The following is a 19025-nucleotide window of genomic DNA, read 5'->3' on the forward strand; positions in this document are numbered from 1 at the left end:
TTGGCATAATGTGGGTGAGAAACTGTAAAGGAAGGACACGTGTTGAGGGAGACAGTTGAACACTTCAGTACTGAGTTCAAACAATTGAAATGGTGCCATAATAAACAAACCTTGTGAATCCTTAGTGCCCACGGACAATTCAGCGTAAAAGCTGAAACTGCTGCTCAAGATTTTAGTATCCCCAGCTCCAATTCTTTAAAATAACCACTGTCTTCCAAACAGGAGATGCCATGATCGCATACTCATTGAATTGGAATTCAAGGAAAATACATTATGTAAGTCTAAACTACAAAATTTAAGTTCTTGGCAAAGATTATCTAGAAATAGAAAACTATGCTCATGGCTAGCAGCCTCATAGCCTCAACTGAGAAAGTCCACAAGAAGTGAACAGTTGATGAAGAGAGGGCCCCTTGGACCACATCCCTCCTTCAGCAGCTGCTGTCCACTTAAGTGTAACTCCGTGCTCCTCATGGTCATCTCAGGTGATGGGTTGGTGAGATGATTGGGTGGGTAAGGGTGCCCCTTGACAAGTGTGCCAACCTAAGTTCAGTCCCTGGGACCCACACTATGGAATAAGAGACACAAATCTTTCAAGTTGTCCTTTGACAAGCAGACACGTGCCATGACATGCCCTAGTGCACACAATAAATAAGTCACTGTAACAAAATTTACCAAAAAAAAACCCCCAAAACTAAATATAAGCTATGGAGAGAAAAGATTTTAAAAAATCCTATGGTGGTGTCAAAATTAGACATCAGGGAGAACCAGGAAAGGGGGTGGTGTGGGAAAAGGAGTCTCCGAGTTAGTAAAACTGATATTGTGTGTGCTTGGAGGAACACATTAACTGTTTAAACTTAAAAATACGAAGGTTTTATTAGCAGTCCCATTCTTATAGCAAATTTATAGGATATGAATGGAGACACAAATTTTCACATCACTTTACTGGACATAATTGATACGCAGGTGTTAAAGACATCGTGAAATCTGAGCATAGTGGTACATCCACATCTGTAGCCCCAGTTATTTAAAAAGACCACAGCTGGGAATCACTTAAGTGGATGAGTTCTAGACCAGCCAGGGCAATACTGCCACAAACAAATAAACAAACATAGCTTGGGAAATCAGAACTAATTAAAGAAAGGCTCCAACAGCTGCTTGAAGACTCTAGGACACCAGTTCTCAACCTGAGAACTGCGACCCCTTTGGAGATGGAGCAACCCTGTCATAGGGCTTGCCTAAGACCATCTACCTATCAGATATTTAGGTTATGATCCATAACAGTAGCAAAATTACAGTTATGAAGCAGCAACAAAAATAATTTCATGATTGGGGGCCACCACAACTTCAGGGACTAAATTGAAGGGTTGAAGAAGCATTAGGAAGGTTGACAAACACCGCTCCAGGGAGCTATGACCTGAGATTTTCCTTTTTTCTATTTGGAAATCAAACTCCTTAGGGGTTAAGGCAGAGCCCAGGAGCTGAAGGTGGAACTTCCATGCTGCACTAACTTGTGGCATGTTCCCCTAAGTCTTAGTTTAGACCTGCCCTGCTCAGACCAGCATCAGACCCTAGAGAGGTGTGGCAGGGCCCTGCTTTATCTGTCGCCTTGTGCATGGAAAGTGGAACTGATTTTCCTGGCAGGGACTGTGCATCACCTGCTCTAGATTGTCGAATTAAAAGACTAAGTTTCCTTGTCCCCCTTTAATAAATCTTGGTGACCTTGGTTTAAGTTAAAAATATCATTGTTATTTTGTTTTTTTAGGTAATAATAAAGCAAGGATGTAGGATCTTTATTTATTTATTTATTGGTTTTACGAGATAGGGTATCTCTGTATTGTTTCGGAGGCTGTCGGTCCAGCCTAGCCTCGAACTCACAGAGATCCACCTGTCTCTGCCTCCCAAGTGCTGGGATTAAAGGCGTGCGCCACCACCGCCCAGCAGGATCTTTATTTATGTTTTGGGAACTTCCAAGGTAAAACTGAAAATGAATTCAGAGTTCGTTCATTTGTTCTTTCATTCATTCCATCCTTCCTGCCTGCCTCCCCCCTTCCTTTTTTCTCTCTTTCTTCTGAACAACACAGACGAACAAAATTATACTTTTATAGCAGAACCCAACAATTAGCCTAGTTTTCCTCATATTTTACTTAATAATATTTTTAAGATATAAAAATCTGGCTGGGGAATGTAACACATGCCCCCAACCCTCAAAATGAAGTGACATGCAAATTTTATTTGTATACTAAAATTAGTTTTCTTATTTGAAAGCCACCAATTGATGTATTTTCCTTCTGGAATGTTGCAACTTGAATTTTTCAAAAATGCAAACTTACTAAGTCATCTTTGTAAATGGAAGCTTTAGTCACTTCAACAATTTTTAAAAGTCATTGAATAAGAAATGTACAGGTGGGTGTGTAAGCACCGTGTGCCCATTGATTCTTCCGACTCGGTTTCATACTGTAGTGGGCTATTCTTTTTCTTTTCACTGCCACCTGAATTTTAAAAAGTGTAGTTTTTCCGAGCGGTAGTGGCGCACGCCTTTAATACCAGCACTCAGTAGGCAGAAGCAGGAGGATGTCTGTAAGTTCGAGGCCAGCCTGATCTACAGAGCAAGTGCCAGGACAGCTACACAGAGAAACCCTGTCTCGAAAAACCAAAGGAAAATAAAGAGGAAAAAATGTAGTTTTGTGATTATGTGATGACAATGATCATAAGATATTGCTGGCAAAATGGAGTATGAGGATAATCTTGTCTTAGCTTCAGCGTGAGTGCTTGGCTTAAAGGTGCTGAGTCAGCAGTGAAGGTCTAGCTCAGCCTAGAAAGTAGACCCTGGTATCTGCCTGTCAGTGTGTATCCATGGCAATCCATTGCAGGCCACACGTCTCCACCTATTTAGCGGATGTAAATTAAGCATTCCAGAAGTGGCAAAGCTTGACAACCCAATGCATAAAACAGTAAACAATTGACAATCAAAAGAAGGAAACAGCTGTTAGTTTCTTTTTATATGAAATGATATGTAATTTATAATGAATGCCAATTAAAATTATTAACCAATATGCATACATTTTCTTTGTCTTATTGTCAAATAGCTATGTAGATTGCCATATTTTCTTAATTTTTCAAAATGGTTTCTAAAGTTCTTCCCCTTACTGTGATTAAACCTTTACTGTGAATCAGTAAATAGGTGTGCCTTCTGCTCTGTGAAACGTAAGAATATTAACCAAAAATCACAGAAGTTAGCTTTTTGATGGTGCCTGATCCAGCTTAAGGTATGACTGTGCAAGTGGTTATTTCCATTGAATGCAATGATTACAACAAGAATTCAATTGAACATGATCTCACAATCATCAACAACCACTTAGATTAACATGTTAAAAGCGTTAATGTACAGAGACGTGAGAAAATGTGATTTTAAACGCAGTGACGTCTCATTCTGGTTGTTATTAGGAAAGCAGTAAGTCGTGGATGAGTAACTGTCGATTGAAAGCTAGACATGTCACCGTTACTAATGTATTATAATGGCTTGCTGTATATAGCCCTTATACCAAGAGCACACGCCTATTTCCTTTCTTCTTCCATACAACTGGCCTTCCTCTTGGTAATTACTTAATGTAAGTGATGATAAGGGTTCATTGCTTTAAGCAGTGATTTGTGATGAGACACCAGTCCTCATTTTTACTTTCTGTTATATATCAGCTATTTAGTGTTTTGCTTTGTTTTGCTTTGCTTTTTTTCTAGACAGGATTTCTCTGTGTAGCTTTGTAGACCAGGCTGAACTCAAACTCACAGAAATCCACCTGCCTCTGTCTCCCAACCTCTGGGATTAAAGACATGTGCCACCACTGCCCAGCTGTTTAGTTTGTTTTAAACTGTATTAAAGAATGTAATAAAAATCTTGCTTTATCAACCAACAGTGCTTAGCCATTTTATCAACTAAACATTCACTTTAAACAGTCTGAAATGAATATATTACCTTTGTGAAGTATAGATAAGGGTTTTTGTATTTAAAATTACAGATTTTAAAGAATATTCTCACTTTTTACTTTTCTAAAGCTTTAGTATTACAGTTATTTATTAAATAATAAAGGTTATTATTATTGAAGCTTAATTATTACTATTAAAAGCTTTATATCTCAGAGATTATTTTTTTATTCAGTGAATAAACCTTTACTGAACATCTGCTGAGTGCTACTTTTATGTATTGAGGTGAGACACAAACTAAGGCTGCTCTGTCCCAAATGGCAGTGTCCAGGAGAGATATGCCCAGAGACTAAGGAAGAAACATTTAATGTCAGTGCAGGCTGCCCTGGGCACACAGAGCGGAGGTGCAGGACTCTGAATGGTTGAACTCCATTCTGAATGATGACAGACAGTGCTCAGGAGCACAGATCAGGGGCGGGAAAGAAGAGTCAGCAACGTGCAGGTGGCATGAGAGGAGGGCATGGCACTTTCCTGGAAGGGGCAGCATGGTGAGGTGGTCAGAAGCACGGACTCTGTGGATGGACTGCCTGGGTTCTACTTTAGGCCATTAAGTAGCTTCACCATGCCTTGGTTTACCCATATGTAGAGATGGTATAATGGGAGCATCTACTTTAAAATACAGCTATGAGGTTGGTTGAGTTACATTTTTGTTTTTGTGAAAATGCGTATTACAAACCTTTCGAGTGTTTGTTACTAGTAAAATTGGAGTACAAGGTACTTTTGAGGACAATGACAGAAAACAATGCAAGCCTGGAAAGTAGGATGGGCCACAGATGGCTAACTGTGAAAGAAAAGGGACACATTGCTGAGCTTTATGCATGTCAATGATGATATGTCATTAGGGTGAGGCTTTGAGAAAGACTGGTCAGCCTCAGGGAGACTATCGGGGAATGCGACACGGGACAGAAAGATGTGTAAGCAAACTCCAGAAAGAGGCTAGGGGAACTACTGTGAGTCTAAATCAGGACACTAGGCTAGCTATGGAGGGGGAGGGTTTAGCCTAGGAAATAGAGTCAGTTATGGAGGGAGAGGGGTTAACCTAGGAAGTACTTGGGACAGCTCAGTCATAGTTGGGAAAGTTACTACATGTGACCAAGCTGAGCTGAGAAAGAGAATTCTTACCTATTTAATTGTATTTTTAAGGCACACAATAAGTTCCAGAAAGTCACTGCCTCCCCTAGTGAAACTATACCTTTGCTGTTTTTTTTTTTGTTTTCGTGTGCGTGCGTGTGCGTGTGTGTAACTAGTTGAGACGATCTGATTTTGGAAAACAACCACAACAACAAAGGCTTAATCTGGTTGCAGTCTTGTCATTTGGCCTTAAAGGTTCTAACTCGAAGACCTTGAGTTTAAATGACAATGTTAAAAATTTGGAAGATATCCTTTGGCAATTGTGCTTTCATTTTCTTCATTGCGAATGCAGAGACTTTCTGGCTGGCCTTGCTTCCCCTTGGTGCTATGTGATTCTCTGACATCAGCACAGATGTATTCAGCCTTGACATATGACACTCGCTGGTGTGAAAGAGGAGGCGAAGAGGAGAGCGCTTGCAAGCAGGACACGGCTGTGCTCAAGACTAAATGGCACCTGCAACAGGTGTTCCTTGGAACCAGGGTCAGAAAGGGCTGCTTCCTCCATTAAACAAATGGTAACGTAACTTGTATACATTGATGTAGAAACTATGAAAATTATACCAGAAAATTACATTTAGTACTAAGGAGCAGTCACAGTTTTTCCTAGGTTCCTTCTATTTCCACCTCTGAATGTATGTAATGTGTGTGTGCATGTTTTGGTGTAAGCTTGGCATGGGGTCAGTGCCACAGGCAATGTGGGGAAGCTTGAGAACTGGCCCTTGCCTTCCGCACTGTTGAACGAGGCTTTCCTGCTGTTAGCTGCTGGATATGTAGGACTAGCTCGCCCAGGAGCTTTAGGGTACTGTTCAGTGTCTGTCTCCCATCCTCCACAGGAACACAGTGTTGATTACAACTGCCTCAATGCTCAGACAGCCAGGCATCAGTGGCAAGCACTTATCCTCTGGCAAAAACTTGTCCATCGAGTCATATCACCAGCCTGATCCCTTCTATTTCTAGGTATATGGTGTCATGCGTCTATGGCACACCTTCTGAGGTAGTAGAATGATTTGTTTTAGCTCCTGAGATTTTTTAAAATGGGTCTACACTCTGTATATGGCAAACTTATATTTAGAAGATTGAGTATCTTCCTTATTCTTGGAGAATGATTAAATTTAGCAGACTGTCAGGCAATTAACAATAACAGAGGAACTGAACAATGGAACACTTATTTTCAACATCAATTCTAAAGCATTACTGCTATTAAACAGTAACAAAAGGCCATTTGCATTAAAGTTTAGTAACCCAAAGTTTTTTCCCCGCATTTACAAAACAAAAACAAAAAAACATTTGCTTAGTGTTTACTTCCACTATTGGCTATTCCTTTAATAGTAATCAAGCTGGCTTAGGGAAATGTTAAAGTCATAACATCTAGACTACTTTTCTTGGGTTATGACTTGGTCCTTGTGACTATTCAACTAGCCCCGCCCCCTCTCCTAACCAGTGTATGGACAGGACTTCAATCTAGGAAACCCCGGTCTGGACTTTTTCTGGTTCTTGAAATTTGAGGTTACTAATTGCAAAGTACTTTATGCAGTGAAAAAAATCAAATATGACAAACTCAATGTCTAGAAAAATACTATTGAATCTACTTACTAATTTGGGTCTACCTAATCTTTAAAAGATTTTAAAACAGGGAGCTACAGTTATTCCTACTCTCTGTATAGTTCTACTATTTCTGTACCCTTACTGAAGTAATAAAAAACCAATACCCAGAAGAGACACTACCTCCAATAGATGTATGTATGAAATGTTTTTATATGCCAATATCCCTTATCTTCTTTCTTATAATTAGCAGGCTATTATATTTGACCCAAGCAAAATGTTTTAATTAGGCTGTCCATGCATATTTCAATAAAGTTGATTTTTTTGACACTTCAAACATAACCTTGTGTCATTCATGCCTGCCTCCTATTTTAAATTTATAGCATGTTCCAGCTGTAGAAATTACCATGGTTACTTCTTACGATAATAGTAAACTAGAGTTGGCACTTAAAAGCACTGTGTTATATTATGTATCTGCACTGAAAAGGAAACCAACATCTCAGTAATTCCAATATTATAAATTAATTTGGGAACCTGAAGAAATGTGACTATGAGACAACTAGTCACTGTTGAAGATAATTTTAAGAGCTGAAATGTATTTAAAGGTTTTTGTGGCGGCACAGTCTATTAAGGTTCTTTCTCTGAGTCTTCATGTTAATGCCAAATACGGTTTTGTTAGCAGTATTGTCGAATGATTGCAATCTCATTCCCATTATTTCTTATGTACTCTTCTTTAGAATTGTACTGGATATCAGTACTTAGGGTGGACTCCATTGATTCAGTTAGGAACTGTTTCACAGACAACGTGAGAAGTATGGCTTCCCTAAAATAATAGTCTTGCCTAAAGAGTGGTATTAGGGACTGAGGTGACCTGAGAAAAATCTACAATTCTCTGCAGAACAGCTGAAGTTATTTTATTTTATTCGGAAGTATCTCTTACTGTAGAAGTGACACAAGTCCATTGTCTTCATTAACAAACTGGACATGACAGTTAGGTTGATATCTGCTTGGCCTTGGCTAAAGCTGCATCAAGGAAGACTCCAGTTATACACAGCTCCTTTGTAAGTCACTGTTCAACCCCTCCTCCTTCAGAAGGAGCTTCAGAGTGTCTTGGAAATCACCCACAGACTGTGGCCAGTGCCACACACTGCAGCACTGAGGTCTGGGCTTACCTGCGCTGGTGCCTGCACCGGATGTGAGGTCTCCACCCATCAGACCACCTATGGAGCAAAGAGGAAGATCAAAAGGAGAAAGGCTAAGGGCCAAAGGAGCAGAGCACAGTGCCCTCAGCACTCAGCATCTGTCCTCTCCTGAGAGACAGTCTTAAAAGGTTCTACCTAAGTCGGAGGGCTGACATTTGTTTTACTGTGACACAAATGTTAAAAATGCATTCACTCACTGACATTTTTGCAGAGGTTTTTTTTTCTAGGAACGATTATATTAGAAAACTACAGTCTATGAATTGTCTATGCATTATTATTTTCAAGTCTAGTTTTCTTCTAAAGAGGGGCTTCACAGCAAATAACAGGAAACCCCACTTCATGTCAACTATATGCCTTGATAGGCACACATCTGGTGTCTAGCTGCTTTCTAAACATATTTTAAAGCATCAGTTTTGTGCATTATTAATTGATTAGAAATTTTATTTTTCTCATGAGTTGGCTAATATCTCTAGTTGAATTTTACTTAGTGACATGATAAGAAAGCTTTCACTGCCACAGGTTTAAAAATATGCTGTTTCCTTGCTAATTTGAAAAACAATATAAAATCTCGGGCTGGCGAGATGGTTCAGCAGGTTATGACACTCACCACCAGGCATGAGTTCTATCTCCTGGGCCCACATATGGAGGAGCACTAATCCCTGGACATTGTCCTCCTATTGCCACACATGGGCAGTGGCACTTGCGTACCCCCATTAAAATCAGCAAACAAATAAGCAGGTAAGTGTAATAATGTCTATGCTTCTTAATGAGAGTTGCGAACTTTCAAGAAGACCGAATATAATTGGTATTTTAAAAATTTGAAGAACAAGATCTAGAAAACTAGTGGCAATATCATCTAATTGAGATTTTATTAGTTGTTTCTAGGTGATTGGTTATTGTTATTACTCGGCTCCAGGTTTTGGAATCAGAAAAGATGATTAATATATTTTTTTAAAAAGTTGTTGCTATTTCCCACCAAATACAGTTTTGAAGACAAAGTATCAAATTAAAAATAATAAATGAGCATAAATTATCAAATAAGACATTCAAAAATATCTAAATATGATTGGAAAGGAATTTGTATGGCTATTCAAATTTATAGAAAATTCCAATTGTATTTTCAAAGACAGAATGGCACAGTGAAGCCTTTTGCACACACTTCTCTGGTTCAAGATTTATAAATCTTCTAGAGGAAAAAGTTCTGTAAATAAGCTGCTCTTCCTACAGTTAAATGCGTCTTAGCTATTGAAAGTGCCCTGTGGATTCTTCCTTAAAGCCAGAATGTAAATACACAATGGACTGCTGCATGAGATTTAGAAATACAATTATTTTTGAGGCTGCTTCTGGAAATATGAAGGCATGGCTTAGTTATATTCAGTGCGCACTGAATCAGCTCCCACTGTGAGTTTGGTAAATCAAATGGGCATTATTCCATTCAAGATCCTTCAAGTCCAGTGGAGAAAAAGACACATATTCAATACAGCACATCACAACATATTTAGCTGGATTCTCATACTAAGGATGGCTGTGTTTTTTTCTGAGCAATAATTTCATGTCTCTGGGTCACTGTGAATTGAACAGCAGTAATGATCTTTTATAATGCAGAGGCAAATCTCTAGAGACTACCTGAGTATGTGACATGCTCTTAACCGCATTTCTAACTCAGCTGTGTTCTTATTTCATACTCCTGATAAGTCATGCTACTGTACCACACAGTTCTTTTCTACCTTATATTCATTCAGGGATAAGTTGTCTCAGAAAAAAAAAGATCCAAGTAATTACATATAGGGACAGATGCTATGGGAGACCACAGAGAGTAGTTTTACATAGGAGGCTACATTTCTGTAGGAAGAAGAGAGAGGGCGATACTTTATATAGATGAGACAAGGAACAAAAGTGTGTAGACTAGATACTTGACACACTGTTTGAGAATTATGTGATTAAAATATAGCCACTTGAGGAGGTAGTTGACAGCCAGAAAAGACAAAGTATGGGCTAGGAAATATTTTGAAAGAGACTCTGGAGAACTTCACAGGGAGTATCTGGTAAGGTGTGGATGTTAAGCGATGAAAGGCATACATGGGAAACCAAAGTGCACCTCTTAGGTAAGGAAGCTTCTGCTACAAGAGGTTCCTCCCAACGACTTGTTAACATTATGGCCTTTGAAGGACATACCTGTGTTACCCGCACTTGGAGGTCTATGTGTTACACCAGGAGACATACTATTCCTCTGCAGAGAAGGGTGGGCCAGTGGCAGAAGGTTGGGGTTTCCCAGTGAGCTGACAGGGTTGCTGTATACCAAACTGTTGTGGCTCGACACTGGGATGGAGACTGGCATCTCAAAGTTGGGAGGTGGAACAGCCTGTAGGGCAGAAACAAGGGGAAAGCCATGTAAGACAGACAGAAGGATGCTAGCAGATCATTCGAGTGCAGACAGCGTTACGTTCTCTAAGGAAAAAAATTCGAAATCCAAACTCCAAACCATGCAGTGTGTAGATTGCCGTCAAGAATGGGGTCTCAAGATGTGCAATCATAAATTGATTTCTTCGTTGTGCTTAAAACTCTTTCTTTGTAACTGTTAGAAAAGGTTTCACTTCTGTGTGAAACAAAGGCCCGTTTCATTAGACTCCATTGTCTTTGAATTCCATTCTATGAAGCAATAATTATTCATTTGTGATATCTGAATCTGGTGCCAGAAATGACTATAAGATCAAAGGTACATGACTGTGATGACTTCACAGAGAAAAGGGGGGATTAAAATGCAAACCAGATCCTTTGGTTTAATTGCTTATTGAAGCATATTTATGCAGAAGTTTAATGATATAAAATCGTCTTCAGGTCTGTGAATAGCACATATAGTTTAATTATTATTTTTAAAAGTCTGTCTCTTAATAGCAACTCACAAGATAATAGGCATTTTACGGTACAGGTTTCAGCAGAGTATGTATCATTCACTTGCTCACATTTTAAAGTGATAGCTGAGAAAATACACAAAGCCTCACATTTTGCTGTATAGGTACTACCCCTGCCACATGGCAAGATCTATAACTCAAATGAGGATGTTGGCAAATATTTGGTGAGCTGAAGCTGTGCGGATGTCTAATTAGAGTGATCCAGGTTCCAATTATTGATTTTTTGCTATTATTTTGGCAATTTAAGCAAATTATGTTTCTGTTTCTGTTTCTGCTTGCAGGAACTCATCATAGTTGTAAACACTCTTGTCTTTCTCCTTTTGTCAGCATTACAAATGAAAATACTATTGGAATACATGCCAGAGGGCTCATGGTATCAAGGCATACAGCATTAATAATGAAACATTGCACATGTGTGTACACACACAGAAGATACATGTAAGCCCTCTGAGGTTTTCAATAAGAAGTTCTCCAAGTTTACTTGGACATGTTTATTCTGGCTCAGTTAGTTTGCTGTTACTGCTTTGAGCTTTTACTACTTTTTTCTTTAGAGCTAACATCAACTATCTGTGACTCATTGATTGGCTGGTCCGCATCACACATTGTGTCTGCAGTAATGCTATGGCTATGTTGCTGATACCTATAATGTGTTCTTTCATAGTCTTCATTTTATGCCTTTATTTTCTTCCATGCTACACAAATACTAACCCTGATTAAAGCAAATATTTACAACTTACTTTCAAATCACTGATTTTTTTTCACTGTTTTTTTCAGGGAAATAAAAATGCTTGTGACATGGTAGTACATCTGTCCTTTAGGTCATCTATGGCTTGTACACAAGCTAACAGAAAATGAATCTTGGATAAACTCGATGACAGTGGAATATAAATGCTTGGTAATATATCAGAACATGGATGTTTACCCAGCTGTCCAAAGCTCCTTTAAACAATAAAAATATTAATGTATGCTGTAAGGTGACTGTGCAGTGGTAAAAATATCCCTTTCCTGACATGCCAAAAAAGAATAGAAGTCGCCTGCAAAAGCAGCATAGTAACAGTGCTAAGCAGCCTCGACCTTCCAATCTCTTCTCTCTGCCCTGGACTTCAGAATATCAGTCAGGCTTTCTGACCCCTGGTGCAGGCAGCAGCAGCACCAACACCAGCAGCAGCAGCAGCACAGAACGGAAGTGAGAGACCAGGGCCTGTTTTGCAGCAGTAGCATCCTCCTTGCCAGACCACAGCTGTATTTTAGGGGCTGCTTCCATCCACAGAATGACACATCTTCCAGTGGCTCTCTTATTTTTTCCTGCTCTAGTCATTTCTTGCTTTGCTGGGTCATTAGGCTGGTAGGTAACAGCAGTTTCTAGGCTCCAAGTCCTAGCGTATCTCACTGTTCTCTCCTGTTCCCCTTAACTCTAAGTGTGCAGTCCTTTCATCAGTCTCTCTTCAGCTATACTCTTGAGTTTCGCACTTGTTTCTGGCTATGGCTACAGACTATGATATTAGCTCTACAGATTTGGGGGAAGGACAGTTTGGAATTCTGGGTGGATGTGAGAACACCCTTGTTCCCAGCACCCTCCTGGTGATTCCTGCAGTTGTTTCTTGATGGATCGACTCACTCTGGACCTCATCTTCCTGCTTTTAACTTTCACCACACAGCAGTCAGCGGTCTGACCCTTTGGAGCACACAGCATCCCTCTGCTGGTTCCCAGCACTGTGCCCATTTTACTGAAGTTTCACTTCCTCAAATGGCCTAGAGATCCTCCAAATTTTGGCATTTATCAATCTCCACTGTCTCATGCCTGCCAGGCCATCCTTGCCCATGCTTTTCATTCCTGACCAAGTACCATGATTAACCTCAGTATCACATCCAAATCTGTCCTCCAAACCATGCCATCTCCAGGACGTCCACCTTGACTATTCTATTTCATCTGGCAGCTTGCTTGCTCCTTATGCCCATCTGTGGATCTCTTTCTCGTCTTTTACAATTAAATACAGTTTTGATGTTGGTTAGAAATGGTACAGTTCATCAAAGTACTCAAGGTCTGTCACTATAAACAATTCAAAATGTATTCTTTGCATTACACATTTGAATATTTCTCTGTAAAGGAGACTTCTTTGGGATATATTGGATTAATCTAAAAGTGTAAGATTACCAGTTCCTACATGTTTTCTACTAATAGGCACTAGGGTGTGTAATTTAAGTACTTTGTGTAATTTAACCCCATCAGTATCCCTTTGTTGTGCATAATTTTTTTCTTCTTCAAAATGGTAAAGTTGAGAAAATGGCCCAATATCATCGAATCAGTTACTGAATCTGGTTTTGATCCTAGATCACTATGCAGTACAGATTAGTATTTTGGAGCCAATAAAATCTTGTAGCCAGAGATTCTACTATTTAAACATATTGGGTATTAACAAACTACCATCCATGGGTGATATGATTACCAAACTAATCCAACTGAGGCCTCCGGACAAACAAATTGTAAAGACTCCCTCCTTCTATATTTACTGAAGAGTGTATAGTTTAAAACTGTTTTTGATTCTAAATGTTTTAATTTGTACTCATTGTTCCTGTTTATAAATATAACTACTCTCCTCATACTGAATAGAATATTGACTTTCCCTTCCTAGAGAACCAAGTCCATCTCTCTTCCCCTAAGAGATTATAGACACATTCACAATACAGGAGGCAATTAATAATCATGCAATGAATTCTGAGGTACCCTACCAATGAGTTCAGTGAAAAAATCACTAAATTCCTTTTCCTGCTAAGCATTATCCTGAAGAATTACTGAGCTTGTAGCATATTGGACAATAACAACTTGAGCAGGAACACTATAAAACTCATTTGTAATTGGCTAACTGGTAGGCAGATATATTCCATTATCAGAGCATACTTAAACAGTTTTGAAGTCACATTATAAACTAAATCATTGCTCTATCATTTGTTTCACTGCTTCTAGCCATGTCAGGAACTATCTACAGTAATTTGAAAGTAGATTACAAGCTTAAAATGACCACATTGATGTTTTAGCAAATCAAGATTAGGCCTTCCTCAAGAAATATCAACTGCAGCTCCAGTTGTATAATAAGTTATCACATAACCAGAAAGCCATTTAATACCCTTGACCCTGATTTGCTTATCCATGAGAAAAGATGGTTGCATGGCTAAAGACACTGAATACTTGGGGAGTTATGATTATATCATGGCAGTCTCTAAATGTTTAGAAGATTCAGTTCTGGAAAGTAGAATTTGGAGCAATCAGAGTGTTGTGAGTAGACCTGTATATCTTATTCATGACTCAAAGAAAGGGGAGCTGAACTGTTGCTTTAAGAACGTGAAGAATTGGAGAGTGACAGCAGGGCATACACCAAGCCCATCTCTGTGACAGCATGCAGGTGCTCTGAACAGTGGCCATGGTCCTTGAGGTATGATTTCCTAGTCAGAAGAGCATCTTAATTCTTAATCTCCTCAAACACTCCATCCAGAAATGTTCAATAAAAAATCAAATATCACATTTTGATGAAATTTTAATTTTAGTTAATGGGCCTTCTTTTGTTCATGTGAACAACTGAACTGTGTACTCTGTTTTGTTGTTTTGCCACTAATTGGACTATCATTACCAAGCTCCTAGTACAGAAAAAACATTGTAAAAGTCTAATGACCAATGGCTACTATCCCAGTTTCTTCTTGGCTTCCTAGTAGTTATAGCATACACCTGTTCATTCCCTATATAGCCTCAGTGGATCGACCTTCATCACTGTATGAGCACCTGCCCTCACTTTTCCTGTATTTAGTATCTACACAATTAAGTACAGGTGATTAATTAGTCACCTGAGCTAACTTTATACTGTAGATACCCAGGGTGCTTCTCCACCTTGCTATGAATTCATCTTGTCTGCTAGGTTCCATCCTCCTCCTCCTCTTTTTTGAGCTTTACCATTTTGTCCCCACCAGGCCTATGGTTTCAATCTTTTCCTTTTTTTTCAAGCATCTTACTTTTCATATAAATCATTTCCACTGGTTTTCACATTAATTCTATTGCTGATTCTAGGTACAGCATCATGTCTTTCCCTTCATAGCCCATCATTCTGAGGAAAATATGGATTTTTCCCATTTTCTCTCTTCTCATTTCCCCTAAAGCAATTTTGCTTCTACCTCTAAGTCATTCAAGCCTTTTGCTAATCCCAGTTCCTCTAATGGAGCTCTTCTTGCTTGCCATGATTCCCAGCATGAACTGTAGCAAACCCAGCAGGAGGAATGCTGGTCGACAACATTCCAAATCACCCATGAATTATTTCACATAATTGAGGAGTATGGTCATAAATTACACTATTCCAACAGGTGACTTCAGTATTAAATTTTCTATTTTAAAAGGGAAATGCTTCACACTGATTCTGCGAAATAGAAAAACAGTCTTGTAATGTTTTTAAAGAGTTCAAGACACTCTCTACACACGAAGGGCAGAGTGTCCTTGTCTTGTTGTAAATGTTTTAGCAGCTGTGGAAATGTTCACCAAAAAGGACTTCCAGCAACCAAGAGCAATGTGCAAAAATGGGGCTTTTTACTATGGATGCTGAGACATTCAGTAAGGCATGAAGACTCCATGGCCCAGCTAGAGGCCATGTGGCTCCTCTTTGGTGCTCTGCCCATAGACTCTAGTGTGGATGTCACCTCCTGCAACATGTCCTTGTACCTCTTAACAAACCAAGTATCTTGATTTTGGACTTTTTACCTGACAGGGTGAAATATCTCAGAGAATCTAGGTGAGTATCACATCTTCTTTCCCTTTAAAATACGGGGAAACTGATCCATGAATACCCTCTGAAATTTTGGGGGTTTAATTTTCCTCCATATTTAAGCTCCATACTTCACCCTTGCTGAAAATCATCAGCAATATGGTGGGTATTCGCCTTTTCCCGATCTGTGCAGGGGATTCATTTGATCCGAGGTACTGAAGGCATTGCCTTACAGTCCTGCGTTTAAACCTCTGTGCACACAGCTTTCAAACAGCTCATTCTGTGTACAGCAAGAAAAACTCAGGCTGTAAGAACTAGCCATTTACCTAAAGGCACTGTTTATTTCACTTTTCTGGGTAAAATAAATGTAGACAGACGTTTTATCATTTAAGAATTTTGCATGCTTAGCAAGCATATATGGGTTTCTTTGATGGGTAAAACACTGTGAACATGTGTGGAGTGCTGGAAGGGAACAAGACCTTTAAGACTAGAAGGGTATAGGAGACAGTTTTGAGGAAGGAAAGAGAAGGGAGAAATGATGTAACTATGTTATAATCTCAAAAAAGGATTCAAAACATGAAACATAAAAAAGCTGTACTGCTGACATTTCATTTAGCAAAAGAAAAAGTAAGCAACCATGAAGACAGAGTTTCTAATAAACACGATTTTGCAAATAAGTTTTAAAGGGTTCATTTCAGCCAGTAGAGGTTTAATGTGTGCTGACTGTGGAAAGGCATCAATTTGCTTCGTGAGTGCTGTATGGTTTCCAGCTTTTCACCTCAAATGTCTACATGATAATCAACAAAGCCCATTTTCACTGCAGATCTGTTTTTAATACTCAAGTTTAAGCTGCTTTTCTAACTTACCAGAAAGGCAATTTTCTAAAAAAAATTAATTATGTACTGAGAAGCTTGTATACACATTAGGATTCAGGTGCTAACATTATTCACAGCATGTGAGCCTTGAGTATAATCCTTTTATGCTACAGAATTAACATTGTTTGATTGATGACTGAATCCAACAGAAGATAACCATTTTCTTCTATACATTTGAACAAACAAAATAATACATGCACAGTTATTTTTCTTAACTATCTGGCAAGGCATTGATTGTTAGAACATTTCTGAATCGGTTAAGACATAATTTAGCCAAAAGTTAAAGCATGGAAGATGTTGGTGTAGGCAAAGCAGATAATATTCTGATGAAAGCTTTAAAATCACACAGACATTGAAGTCTTACCGTTAGGTTTCATGCAGCTTGCTTCCTGCGGCACATTAGCTTTAGCCCTTCAGTGCTGTTGAATTTCATGTGTACGGGGAGGGGTTGATGCCATTGAGAAACCAGCCTTTACTTAGGTCATGGCTGTCAGTGTACATGACGGATAGACTGTCCCACTCATGTATCTGGTCTCTGCATACCAAACTTGTGTGGAAAGCAATTCTTGTGTTGTTTGATCTGTGTGAGAACTTCATGTTTCAAAGGTTGTGTAATTTCAGGGCATGTCACATAGAGTTTTCTCTTTCTCCTGTGAACTCGTCTACCTCAGAATGAACTTCTCCATGGCAACTCTTTGAGATTATGTAATTTCAGTGTCCCACAGGGGTTGCTTTCTAAACGCACTGCCCGTGGGATGAGATGGCTATTTTATCCGTCTGACTTTGCAATGCTTCTTAGAGCAAGCTATCACCGAGAGGGTTAAGGGCATGTTACTGGAGCGGTTACCAGCAGATCAGCCATCTACCTTTGGTACTTACAGGAATTTTATGACTCTTGATCATATTATCAAATTCTTCATTAATTTTTTTGTATTTTTCTTCAGTGCGTGGGGTGAGTGCGTAAGAGGAGTCAGGATCAGGGCTTTCACAGCCTTTGTTTTCTTTCTTGTTCAATGCCTGCCAGGTTCAGAGAAATATCAAGAGTAAAACAAATGAAAGGTGTTTTGAGTACTTACACACAATCTTTGCCTGCTGATCATTAGATCAATATCTTCGTTAATTTTCCTGTACTTGTCCTCAGACTCAGGGCTGTGACCTACTGAATCGTCCGCATCGGGATCTGGGCTGTCACAGCCATTAAGGCCCTTCTTTCTCAATGTCTGAAATACATAATATGGAAAGTTCAAACCTAGACAAAGGCTGTAAGAGACATTTAGGGATGTTAGAGAAAATCAGCATTTCAGATTATTACATATGTTCTACCACATTTTTGAAAAGAAATCACAAGGAGAGACCGAGCAATTTCAACAGTGTTCATCAATAGTTTAACAACAAGGAACTGTCGTGTTTGTAGCTAGATTCAATGAACAAAGAACGTGGAATCTCTTGATATGGAATTCAGACAGAAATATATAATGAAACACAATTACAACCCAATACAGTGTGCAAAGTACAATACAATACAATACTCTTTTCCCACAGAAATATAAGGAGTCAGGATGTTGCACAATGAATTCAGAACTTGAGATGAAAAAAGCATAAATGTTGCAAACATTATCTCTGGATTTAGTATAGTGGTTGGCATTATTGTTCCATTCCACCCCTGGCACTTGACAGCAAAAGGGCATAAGAGAAGCCAAATAATCATGAAGCATAAGGAAGAAGCTCATTTGGAAGAATTGTTTTTGCTTGTTAGAGTTCTGTGTAAGTGTGAGATTCTGTATTGAGATTTCCAATATTGAGAAATTATCTTCCCAAACAGGAGCTAGAAGCAACACTGGGATGTCTGAGCTTATGGATTCATTATCCCAAGCTGAGTAAGGAAGACAACAGTGTATATAGGCAACCAAGTCAGTAGTTATCAAACAGCAAAAATGCCTGGTCTCAGTTGAACAGAGATGAGCCTGGGACTCTTCTGACACATGAGAGTGAAGTCAGTGGCTTAGCGCCAGCCTCCTGTCTCCTGGTGTAGTCTGCTCTAGTGTTAGCTGTCACTAAGGAATAAATACTAAGAAAACAGAAGAAAAGTATGAGTCAGAAGTCTTGAATTTTATTCTTTTTAAAAAGCATGGTTTTCCACGAAACTACATACAATCCAGTGGACAGAAACAATGTGGTGGTTTTGAAGATCATAAAACTTTTGATTAATCACACAACTTGACATGTTAACAACTAAGAGTCTCACACTCTATTTCTTATTTTTCTTGGTATTAGCAGGGTTGGACACAAAGAGATGCACAGCTATCTGTTTGTCACTAATGGGAAGTTCTGCAGTGCTGATCCGTGTTAAATGATGAACTTAGACACAAACAAAGCAAAAGCTGAAGTGCCCAGCCAAGGGAAAATAAAAGTGCCATGTTCCAATGGAATGTCCAGCCTAAAATTTCAAGTCCATTGATTCTTAACAGTGTGCAACAAATTAATGGGTTACATAAAATTACTTTCTTTTTTTAAAGATGAATAAACACTTTTTTTAATTTTTATTAATTTGTAGTATCTTTAATTTTTTTCAACAAATGTAACACGTTTTTTTAAATATTTATTTATTATGTATACAAATCTTCTGCCTGCGGGCCAGCAGAG

The 19025-nt window shown here is 38.9% G+C and overlaps 1 protein-coding gene across 9 annotated transcripts in view; it reads right to left on the minus strand.

The window, feature by feature from the left end:
* Mef2c (myocyte enhancer factor 2C) overlaps positions 1-19025 on the minus strand; it is a 161815-nt gene that overhangs the window by 22417 nt on the left and 120373 nt on the right. For 7 of the 9 annotated variants that reach the window (XM_013126243.3, XM_013126239.3, XM_013126252.3 and 4 more), the window contains 3 exons: positions 17459-17602; positions 10029-10215; positions 7824-7871 (listed from right to left, as the gene is read on the minus strand). In XM_013126243.3, coding sequence (XP_012981697.1) covers positions 7824-7871; positions 10029-10215; positions 17459-17602 — 379 coding nt within the window. Of the gene's footprint in view, positions 1-7823; positions 7872-10028; positions 10216-17261; positions 17400-17458; positions 17603-19025 lie in introns of all 9 variants that reach the window. The other 2 variants (XM_021223511.2, XM_021223517.2) reach the window with 1 other exon arrangement.

This window comes from Mesocricetus auratus, unplaced genomic scaffold (assembly GCF_017639785.1).
Source record: "Mesocricetus auratus isolate SY011 unplaced genomic scaffold, BCM_Maur_2.0 Super-Scaffold_100020, whole genome shotgun sequence".
NCBI lineage: Eukaryota > Metazoa > Chordata > Mammalia > Rodentia > Cricetidae > Mesocricetus > Mesocricetus auratus.